The sequence below is a fragment of the Globicephala melas genome, chromosome 17 (genome assembly GCF_963455315.2).
Source record: "Globicephala melas chromosome 17, mGloMel1.2, whole genome shotgun sequence".
NCBI lineage: Eukaryota > Metazoa > Chordata > Mammalia > Artiodactyla > Delphinidae > Globicephala > Globicephala melas.
The window spans coordinates 47,203,332-47,215,362 of NC_083330.1; the positions used below are offsets into that span (position 1 = coordinate 47,203,332).

The following is a 12,031-nucleotide window of genomic DNA, read 5'->3' on the forward strand; positions in this document are numbered from 1 at the left end:
TAAGACAGTTTTATTAAACAGATATACAGATGGGTTCCTTCTATTCCCCTTTAATAAAATTCCTCACAGCATAAAAATTTAATGTTTTAAATCAAACTCTTTCACTTGAGTTTTTAAAAAACGTTTTCTCCATCTCGAAGGAATTTCTCTATTTCAATAGGAATTTCTCTATTTCAATAGCTGCTTTCTTAAAGGTAAATTGTGCCCTCTAAACCTCTAAATCCATAGCTTTTCTTAAATGTTCCTGCTAATTAACTCTGCATCATTTGAAAGGTTCAACTTTCTTGAACCTCGTTCTTCTCTTGTCTTCTGTGGAATTTAACCCTATTCTATTTTTCTTATTTCTGAGAATTCATCTCTATTCACCTCAGTCACTCTTCTTTTCCTAATCTTAAAATATAAGTATTTCTTGGACTGTCTTCTCAACCTTTTTCATTTCTCTCTCTTTACACTCTTGGCTTGCCTACTTAGGCCATCCTAGCTTCATCTGTCCTCTCCTGTTCAACAAATACTTACTGACTCCATCTGTCGAGCCCTGACTATTCCCTTGAACACTTGGCCTGAGGGGACAGCCTCCTCTTACTCAGCCTTTCCATCAGGAAATTCCACTGATTCTGGTGTTGATCATTTCCTAAATCAGTATCACCTGTGCAAACACTATACTCTAAGGATCTCAGTTTTCTTTAAGAGTTGTTGTGAGGATTACATGAGTTAATTCATATAAAGCACTTGAAATAGCCTCTGGAATATGGTAAATGCTTACTAATTTGAACTATGATTATATCTTATTCCCAGGTCCAGATGCTAAGCTGTATAGAAGTTTCCTTCCAGTAACTTTTACACTAATCTTTGCTTTCTATTAGTAATAGCAGTACAGCAGCCTAAGTTCTTATTTACTTTCCCAGTATTATTGCTATAAACTCCTAATTGATTTTTCCATAGCCAGTCTCTCCTGACTTTGTTACTCAAGACATATTAAAGTGTGCTGCTGTGATAAACAACCCTGAATTCTTAATCAACAAAAGTTGATTAATTCTTAATCAACTAACTGATTCAACTAATCAACTAATTCTTAATCAACTAATCAATCAATTAAGAATTAATTCTTAATCAACAAAAGTTCATTTCTGTCCATTATAGTCACTCAGGGGCTTAGTCTGATAGAGGCCCTGTCTTTCACAGTCCCAGGGGCAGAGGGAAAGAGAAGTTGGAGTTGAACACCACCGATTAAATGCTTCTCCGCAGAAGTGCTAGGACTCACTTCCACTAACATTTCATTTGTCTCAACAAGTCAAAAACCCAATCACTGTGTGATAGGCAGAGAGAGAAACATACACTTTTGATCTATAAAGTTTAAAATTTTTCCTTAAAGTAAGTTTCTTCAAACTCATGGCAGGGATGGGATCTGTTATTCAATGATTTGATGGAGAACTTATAAATTCAAGAGATAGTAAAGATAGATAGGTAGGTAGGTAGGTAGGTAGATGGATAGATAGATAGGTAGATAGATAGATAGATAGGTAGACCTAAGAGTTTAAATGGATTTATGAATGCTCAATTAATAAAGCAATCTTCTTATTCCTTTAATGATCTAGCCTTTATAAATTTGTCACTGTTTAAAGAAGGTAATTATGTTGTCTCCAAAATGTCCATTAATGATATATTTAGAGGTAAAATATTGGGCTGGATCCCAGGGCTCTTGGTGCAACCAACTATGCAATGTTCTCAGACTTGGGCCGCTCTGCTATAGTATCTGAATAGGCAGTTAAATAAGGGTAAGCAGTACTGGACATGTATTTATTCCAACACATTCAGGCCTTATCCTGTCTTGACCTCCCCTTATATTAGTATCCTCACCTTCACCCCATTCAGTTAACACTGGTTTTATAAATTTCCTCCAACAGCCAAGCTTCCTTCTACCCCTTGGTGTGTGCAGTTGCCCCCCTTTCAGTTTCGAATACTCTTCTCAGCGTGACTGGCTTCATATTCAATACTCAGCTCAATTGTCTTCTCTGCCCAGAGGCCTTCCTTGACCACCCCATTTAATGTTGTCCCTCCCCCAACTTCCTGTCCCTTGTTACCACTGTATTCTATCTTATTTTCTTCAGATCACTTATCACTATCTGAAGTTGGCATTTATTTACTTAATTATTTTCTTTCCCTACAACAATAGGAAGGAAAGCTCCATGAAGGCAGGGACATTCTCTTTTTTTCTCTGTTGTATATCTAACTCCAAGAACAGTGCCTGCCACATAGTAGGTACAAAGCAAATATCTTTTAAATGAACGATCAAATCCTGGGAGTTGATCGTTAAAGGGAGCAAAATGTTAAAAGGGAGCAAACCTAAAAATAAGAAATAGCTTTTTTTCTTAAAGAAATCTTTAATATAGTGGCATTTTAGGCATTAGCCAGCTGTTGGGAAAGGAGTTTTGGAGATGACCGGCCTTCTTGGTGCTCCTTAAACTATCCTAAGTGTGCAGTGACCTGCTCTGTAACCAGCAAAGCGCTGCTTCCTATCATGAGACCCAAGACTAAGGAACATTTAAACAGTTTCATTACTAATAACTATAATCAAGGCAGATGTTTTTGACGAAAAATAATTTATTGATTAGCTAAATATTCTTCCCTAACTCTGGACATCAACTTTGTGACATAGACATACACGCACATACCCTCCAACACATTTAGATACTATAATAATACATTATAGTATGTTAATAGAATGCATTTATATACAGTACCTGCAGTAATGTTAAAAATACTAAATTTTAAATTCGTGTCATCTCCGGCAATCAAAGAATTAGCATGAGAAACTCAGTTTTTATATACTCTTCAGAGAGAGATGTTTTCTTGAATGTTTAACTTAATTAGGGTTTCTTGACGTTAGAGCTGGTCATTGGAATTTCAGTTATAAGCTAAAACCACATTCTTATGCAGCTATATTTGCATTTTACATGCTGATATATTTGCCAGTACATTAATTAAAAGGGACTGTGTCATACCATTTTTGTATCCCTATATTTGTGGGGATATATATTCAATAAACATTTGAATAAATGGTTACTACTTTACTAGCCGAAACCTGTAGATGGTCATTTGAGTAAATGGAAATATAGCTTATTAAATTGTAATATAGAATCATCATAATTTCAAACTCCACATTTTAGGAAAGAAATAACATTTAATGTAGAGAAAATGTTTAGTGAGGTGAACTTTAGATGGGAGCAGGGTTTGTTACCCTCCCTTCCCCCCTCCCATAAGGAATATGCCAGAATTCAAGGAATCGCACTCGAAATCCAGACCTCCACTCAATGCTGGCAACTGGTGCAATCGAATCTGAGTGATCATAGTGATAGGTATTCAGTGAGCTCTTGGCATCTGCCTCCAGAAACACAGGAATGGGAAGGAAAAGGAATTAAGTCTTTCAAGGTGGCATAATGTTTGGGAACTTGGCCAGTCTCACTGGGTTTTTTCCTCCTCTGTCATTATTCCTATTGTCTTCTAACTTTTAAGCCCTCTAAGCCCTCTCTAGCACCACTTACTAGCCTAAGATATTATAAATAGTCCTACTCAAGTGTCTTTTCTGCCCCTGTGCTGCAGTTCTCATACTCCATTGTATGAGCTGCTGGGCCCTCTATACTTTATTCATAAAATTCTGTGTCACTCTAGTCTCTAATTCCTTGGGCAGGTTCTCTCGTAACCACCTTCCCAGCTCTCAATAAGATGAAATATTTTTTCATGACTCTATATTTTATTTACAGTGTTACTCTTATGCTCATACTCTCACAAACTCAGAGTTTGTCCTGTGTTTGCTGTTTATCTTAACAGCTAGACTACTCAGTTCTATTCATTCAAACCTATTAAAAATACTTTTGGCCTGTAAACTTCATTTAGCTTAATCACATAGCTCCTATAATCCCGTAAATATGCTATTTAAGTCTTTGGAGAATATTTACAAATATTTTACCTGCCTTTCATTACCTTTCTCCCAATGATAGGTGATACTAGATTTGCCCTTTAAAAAATATTTTGGGGTACAACTTTCAACAACTACAATCATGTCATAAAATAAATCACTTGTATTGGCAATTTAACACATTTCAAGAATACTAAATATATAAAGTTCTTCATTATTTTTCTAATGCCAAAAATTAGAAAACATGCATAAAACAATATTTAGAAATGTGGAAACACTGTGTTTCTTTCTGGAATTGAGCATCCTATATCAATGCCCAGTATTATTGTGTAGTAATCGCTTAGAATTAGCTTGAAAGCCATGGTACACATTTAGCCCATGGAATGAACTATGCAAATTGAATTATTTGGCCTGTTTTCGTCCTTGATTGCTCTTTTCATTTGTCTGATTGTTTTAATTTTTTTCTTGTTACCAATACCTTTTATGTTCATTTTGGAAAAAACAAAATAGAAATAAAAAGCATAACTACCAACCAGAGAAAATTAAAACTATTTACTTTTAGCATGCTGTTCACAGTACATCCTTTAGATTTCTTGCTATGACACTTTTTTTCCCAAAGAACATAAACATCCTGAACATATTTTATTTTTCTTTATATTCCCTTAATTCCCCTCTTGTGCAGATAACTAGTAGATCATCTATGAATCCAGGTTTCCTGAACTACCCAGTTTATCAAGAGATGTTCATTTCTTTGTATATGAATTTCTTTTCGTTTGTTTGTTTGTGACAGTGTGTCACTCTGGGATTTGAATTTACCTGTGTCCCCTAGTAGTAGGGTAAATCCCTATTTGGTATGTGTGCCAGCCAAAGCTAAGTTGCAGATACCTGCTTCCTCTTACCCTTTCTCCCATATCAAGAACATATTTTACGTCAATAAATATTTATTTACAACAGCATTTTCAAAGGTACATTCTATTTTATTGATGAACATAACTTATTTAAACACCCTCTACTGTTGGACATTTATGGAGTTTTACCATGTGTATGTATGTGTTTTACTATTGTAATTAATTCTGCAGTAAATACCATTCTTGCTAAATCTATGAACGTTGCCGTTTTCCCTTAGGATAAGTCCTAAAAGTAGTATTGATAGGTTAAAGGGTAGGCATGTTTTTTAAATGCTTTTGATACATATTGCCATATTACCCTTCAGAAATCTGTCATTGGTACTACCACCAGCAGTATTGGAAAGTTACCATATTACCAGACCCTTACAAAATTTCTCTTTTAAAGTAATTGATAATGTAATGAATGGGTCTGTGCTTTCTTAACTACACTAAGCATTCCAAATGATCGCCCATGTTTACAGATTCTTTACTACAAAGTATTCCTTAAATAAAGAGTCACAAAACTATTAAAATGTTGGTTGATAGCTTGTTTGCTTGCAGTATTGTTTGCTTATAGTTCTAGGTGATGTCCAAGTGAGGAAAGTAAAGGAAACCAATAGTGATAGCCTAGCCTCAGTCTCCCTCTCTTCAAAACACAGCACTGGAGAGCAACTACTCGTAAACTCATCCCTGGTGATCTCTAAGCTTCAAGGAGATGAGAAGTAGAACCATTTTACAAAACTTTTAGTAACCTTTTTTGTAGATAATGCATTATCAAAGTTGTTAGGTTGAAGAGAAGTATACTTCTTTAAAACCAAATGGTCATTAAAATACTTATCTATAATCTGATTTATCCATTCAGTTAGTATTTTATTATATCCTGCTTAATTTTGGCCAAGTTCTTTATGCCCTTATATCCAACCATGAGAATTAAAATGCAAAAATCACAAGGTACAATATTTTGAGAGTCTATCTTTGACTTCCTTGGTAGGTAGTAGATTAGGCGGTTCTTTTAGAAAAGTATGTTTGGGGTAAAAATTCCTACATAACAGGAGTACTAGTTATTGAGACTATGGAACATATTATTTTGAAAGTCTTAGTCTCAACTAAACTTTGACTTTCCTAGACTATGCCATGCCTTTTCTGACGATAGCATACCATAAAAGTCATATGTTGCATTTTTATGTTCATTTGCCCAGAATCCATGAAACAAGAGATACTTGGGGAGCAAAGTGTTTCGTAGTTAAAAGGGACCTTATAGATATTCCAGTTCAGCATGTTTAATGGATGCTTAATGGGTGATGATGGTGCTGGTGGTGGTGATAATAATAAGGAGAAGGAGGAAGAGAATAATTTTGGGAGCTCTTATGTGTTTCCCATTCTGCTTAGTGCTTTACTTAGGTTTTTTCATTTATTAAATGAGGAAGTTAAGTTCCAGAAAGGGAAACAACTCTCCCAAGATCAGTCAGTAAAGCCAAAGATCAAACCCAGATTTCCTGGCTCCCAGTATAGTCCACTCTCCATTACATAGTGCTGGCTATATGAAAAACCAGTTTAGACATTTGAATCTCAGAAGTTTTAAAATTTATAATTATAAATATCACTTCTATTGATGCTGTTAAGTATTTACATATATAATACATGTTGAAGGGCTTTAACCTTATTTTATCTATTGTCCATATTCCCTAATATTAATTTTTATTTACTGAATTTTTACTTTAGACATATTATCCCTATTCTTTAATATAATAAAGTACAATAAGATATTCTCTTATAAATGAGGAACCTGAGAGTCAAGTAGAGCAATTAACGTTTCTAAAGGAAGTCAGTTAAGTAGCGGCAAATCTGGGATTTAAGCCCCCATCTGTTGCCTCCAAAACTCTTTCTACTTTACTCTATAGTTGCTTATTGAAGAATAGCAAAATTAAACAAGCTTGGAAATGGTTGATTTGGGGCATTGTGGAAGTGTTATACACTGTCTCCTCTCTTTCTCTCTTGTTTATTTATGCCTCATTTCTTCTTAAAACTAATGTGAAGTAATGTGAATAGTACAATTTACTGTCTTTTTTAAAAATTTCATACTGAGGAAACGAACATAGGTTAATAAAGGTAACATGTGTTGAGAATTCCCTGGTGGTCCAGTGGTTAGGACTCCATGCTTCCACTGCCGGGGGCCCAGGTTTGATCCCTGGTCCTAACCTTTCAGTAGGTTTTACTCTAGGATAGAGGGGAAAAAATATTTTAAACATTTTAAAATGTTTAAAAGATTATTGCCTTCTGACCATATTGTCTAGAAAACTGGTAATGTTTCTTTCTTTCAAATGAATGCAAGAGGAAAATCTTTTCTTCATTTTTGGAATATAAACTTATCTCAGTATATGAAAGTGTAAAGTGAAATAAATTATTTTTAATTCAAAACTAATGAAAACGTCAATCCCTGTTAGAAAATTTAACAGCTGTTAGAAAAATCTTATTAATAAAATGAGAAAACTGAAAGAGCCACTCTTGGCAATAGAAGCTGTAATTTTTGCCATTTTTTGTAAAATTTCCCCACTCATCAAATTTCTCTTTGAAAGCTATAGTAAAGCAAATTCGAGAAGAATGCTTTGGAAACTTCTTTCATATGTTATATGGCTGCCTCAAAGTGTATTGCTCTTGCAGGACAGCATATTCTCTTAAATGAGCCCACTGATTTTTCGCAAATATTTTTTTCCTGTGACCACGCAAACCAGTGCCTTCTTTGAAAGCAGAAAGGAAATCATGTCTGATCTTGGATAGTTACGTTAAGGTTGGCCCTGAATAGTAAAACCCATTCAAGACCATGGTATTTGAAAATTTTTGAGTCCTAAAAATATGTCCCACTAATGATATAATTGAATTATACTCCAGATATTTCATCTAAAATACCTTTTCTGTCTTTTCCTTTTTACTCTTGTCCTCACTTTTAATGATCCGTCGGCCTACAGTGTCTTTACGTCCAAAATGCAAAGCAGACAAATGGGCATCTCAGGGAAGAACATGACTAAAAGCACCAGCATCAGCGGAGACATGTGCTCGCTGGAGAAGAATGATGGCAGCCAGTCTGACACTGCAGTGGGCGCCTTGGGCACCGGCAGCAAAAAGCGGCGCTCTAGCATTGGGGCCAAAATGGTAGCTATTGTTGGTCTCTCCCGGAAAAGCCGCAGTGCTTCTCAGCTCAGCCAAACGGGTAGGCATTTTTATGTTACTCTTTTGACTTCCTAATTGAGTTGTAATTAATTAAAATACATATTCTTTTCTCTTATTTATTCTCAGTAATGTGTAGATGATGACATGTTCCAGAAGGAAAGGGGCATATTTTAAACTAGTTAACTTTTCCGAAAATATAACAATGACTTTGTTTTTCAGTGATCAGTGAACCTGCTTCTCAGTGAACCTTGGTTACTGTTCTTGAAATGCACTTAACGTCTTTTCTCCTCAGAGAGGAGTTAAGCTGTGGTCCTCCTGATTGTCAGTTGCTGGTCCTCTGTAAAGGTACTCTGATCTGTGAGATATTTACTTTTCTTTAGGTTCCTCAAGTTGGAACCAGCCAAGTTAATTTCCACTCCCAGCAAGTTACCGTGATGAAGATGATGCCACGTATTTTGTGTGAATAATATACTTCATTTATTGCTGACAGCCTAACTTCTTTTTCAGTTTGTAAGCAGCATTTACCAGTTGTATCAATTTTCTCACTGCAGTTTTTATTTCCCTGTTAACACTTCAAGCAGCAATATTCTCCAGCAGCAGGGATGGAGGAATTTTCTGCTGACAGGGAAGATACTCAAAGCTTTGCTACTTTAAAATTCAGTCTCGAATCACATCTGCAAAAATAAATTAGATACCACACTCCTACTCAGAAAAGCCACTGTTAGTAATTAAGAAATTTGTGAGTCAAAGCAATGGCTTTTTTCAAATGGGTGTTGATAATTAAGCATTAAGTCCCTGGTATCTTGGAAATAATAGCATATCTTCTACTTAACACACAAACAAAAGCATATAATATGGTGTTTCTTTTACAGCAAATAAATTATAGGCAAATGGATTAAATCTCATTTGTGTCTGAATACTAGGGTTCTGGTACAGAGAAGCCAGGGCGTAAATCTACAGCACAAAAGAATTTAAGGATATGTTCATTCCTGGACCCGGCTGACCTTGGTTTTACAAACTGTAACAGTGATTCTGGAATTTGAGCCTTATATAATAGTATTATTTTGAAATAATTATTTGATGGCATTCCTTATATCCTGGTTGTAACTTACTATATTTCATGTGATTATGTTAGAGTAATTTTTCACTTGGTGTTTTAAAATGTTACTTTGCATTTTAATATAGAATTAGAAATTTAATTTATGGACATAGAGATCATATTTAAAGGATTTTTTAAATTGCTAGCATTTACACATAATTAACTGTGTTGTGCTAAAATGATAGATGTTGGCCTTTTGAAATTGAGAGGTTTTTTTCTCTCGCAGTTAGAACTTTATTGCATTTTTCTCTTTAAAACTTACAAACATTTGTAAACCCAAAACTGCTCTAAAAAAAGTCTATTAATCTAAAAAATGAAGAATCTAAAATAGGCACTGATAAAACTACAAGTTAGAGAATATGTGGTGTTAAATGAAATAAATAATTCTATTCATGCAGGGGTTTGAGCACTTACTATGTGCCAGGCACATGGAGAACACAGATGAATAAGAAATCATTTATAACCTGAGTTGCTTATACTCTAGTAGAAGATAGATACTTCAACAGATTGCTTCAAGATCCTATGTCAGTGGTAAAACTAGAATTACATAGAAAGTGTGCTGAGCGCTCAGAGGAGGATTGTTTGAATTCCAAGAGTGAATACCTGGAGGAGATGTTGCCTGATCCAAGGCCTGAAAAAAGAGTGATTGCTAACCAGGTAAAGGACAATTAGAAAGGTGTTCCAGATAGAAACCGTAATGACAAAGGAATGGAAGTATTACATATACAGGAATGATAGGAAATAGATGTGATTTTAACAAAAAATTTTGGACTGAATGTGGCTAGAGGCAAGGTCGATAGGTCATGGAGAGTCTCATAGATCATATTAATTTGTAGGTGATAGGAAGTTTTAAAGGGTTTTCAGTAGAGAATTGATATGGATAGATTCGCATAATATATATTTTGTAGGCCATTCAGGCAGCCATTTACTTATCTAACAAATATTTTTTGAGCATCTACCATATGCTGTATTTTAAAGAAAACATGGGCAAGACGAGATCCTTCTCTTGGAGCTTATATCTAGTGGAGCTGCAATAAAGAAGTAAACCTAAGTCAGCATCTGGTAAAGAGGATTTTAGGATGAATTAGCAGAATAGTACAATATTTCAGATAAGAGATAACATCCTGAACGAACTGAGTTGTCAGTTATAATAAAGATAGAGAGGGGTTGATAAATTCAGGGGATTGTTAACAAGCAAAATTAGTAGTCAGTCACCCGATTTATTCATGGGTCAGATGTGGGGAGGTGAAGGAGAGAAGATTCTAAGGTAATCCCCATATTTCTGGCTTAACATCCCTGGATGGATGGTTGTGGTGCTATTAATGGATATTGGAAGTATAAAAGAAGGAATAGGTTGGGAGAAGGAGAGGTGTCAATTTAGGATACTTTGAATCTGAGATATCTATGGAACATCCAAGTAGAAATGTCTAGAACGTATTTAAATAAACTCTTCTAAAGCTCGTGTCAGAGCCAGAGACATAAATCTGGGAGTTATAACGTTCAGAGGTTGCTTGAAACCATGAACATGAGTGAGACTGCCCAAGAAGAACACTGCAGATAAAAGAACAGTAGGTGAAGGCAGTGCTCTGTGGAAGATTAACCTTTTAGAATTGGACAGAGGAACAGGAGCCAATGAAGACCAAGAAGAAATTATCATGAAGAAAGGACAAACACTCTGAGAGAGTAGTGTCACAGAAGCTAAGAGTATAGAACGTTTGAAGAAGATGGTCAATATTTCTCAATGATCAATTTCATGTCTTCATAGTTTTGGCATTAATATCCCATATATCTTTCTTTGACAATATTTTTATTTAAAAATAGAGATCTGTTGACCATACACTGATTTGATTTTTATTGTCAAAAACACTGTGATGTTAGCAGATTTAAGAAATGTAGTTTAGTTCTTTGTTATATCATATAGCCCCTTCTTATGTATATAGCGTAGCAGAAAATAACGTGTTCCTTTTTGTTGTTGTCTACATTTATATTCAGTAACATTATAATTGTTAAATTTTTTATCATTCTTAAAATGTGCAGTTGCATTCCTACGTACACAACGTATAGCTTCGACCTACATTGACAATAGAATTCAGAATATCTCTCATTTTAAAGCCAGAGATTAACTGTAGAATAGCCAACAGAGATTGTTTTGTAATTACTGGACTCCAAACTTCCAGTGGATTTCTAAATTCTGTATTTCTGTGTATATGTCTCAAGTAAGGTTTTTATGTTTTCTTTTCTTAAAAATGCAGTAACAAGCTCTAACAGTGTTTAAAACTGAAATCTTCAAATTTAATACCTAAACTCTTTGATCATATGATAACATTCTCTAAAACAATGAATGGATTTATGATGTTGCATCTTACAATAGATCCTTTGTTTTGATTTTTCTGGCCTTTGCATGGAGATCTGCATGTAATTAATTTATGGTTATCATTTAATTAATGATATACCATAATATCTTCAACTTCTTAAAATGATACTCATTGTAAAAGTAAATATCATTTTACCAGTATGGATTTCAAGACCAGATAAAGACTGCTTACTTGACTTCTGAAGAGTAGAAAACTCAGCAAAATGGTATCTTTCTAAAGAATGTCGAAATTATTCTGGATTATGATTATGTATGATTATGTAGGATCAGTAATCATACATAAACAATAATTGATGAAGGGGAAACCATTTATAAAGATATGTTGGTTAATACACATAGTAGCTAAGTCATATCTCTCTTCTTTTCCCAGGCTATTTTGTATCCTTCTTTGACTGTTGAGTGGAAACTCACCATTTTTAAAGCTTAAATATATCTTGCTAAACATCACAACCTTGTAGAAAGCACATAGGGTGAATAAGGAGACTTGGATGCTATTGCTTACTCTGGGTTATATAAGATATCAAACATGGCCTCTTAAGAAAACCTGCCCAGGGGCTTCCCTGGTGGCGCAGTGGTTGAGAGTCCGC

General features: G+C 34.8%; 1 protein-coding gene across 49 annotated transcripts in view; it reads left to right on the forward strand.

The window, feature by feature from the left end:
* RIMS2 (regulating synaptic membrane exocytosis 2) overlaps positions 1–12,031 on the forward strand; it is a 572,826-nt gene that overhangs the window by 486,342 nt on the left and 74,453 nt on the right. For 30 of the 49 annotated variants that reach the window (XM_060287502.2, XM_060287509.2, XM_060287505.2 and 27 more), the window contains one exon: positions 7,770–8,011. The exons of the other annotated variants lie outside the window; for them this stretch is intronic. In XM_060287502.2, the coding sequence (XP_060143485.1) occupies positions 7,770–8,011 (242 nt within the window). The remainder of the gene's footprint in view (positions 1–7,769; positions 8,012–12,031) is intronic. 49 annotated transcript variants of the gene reach the window in all.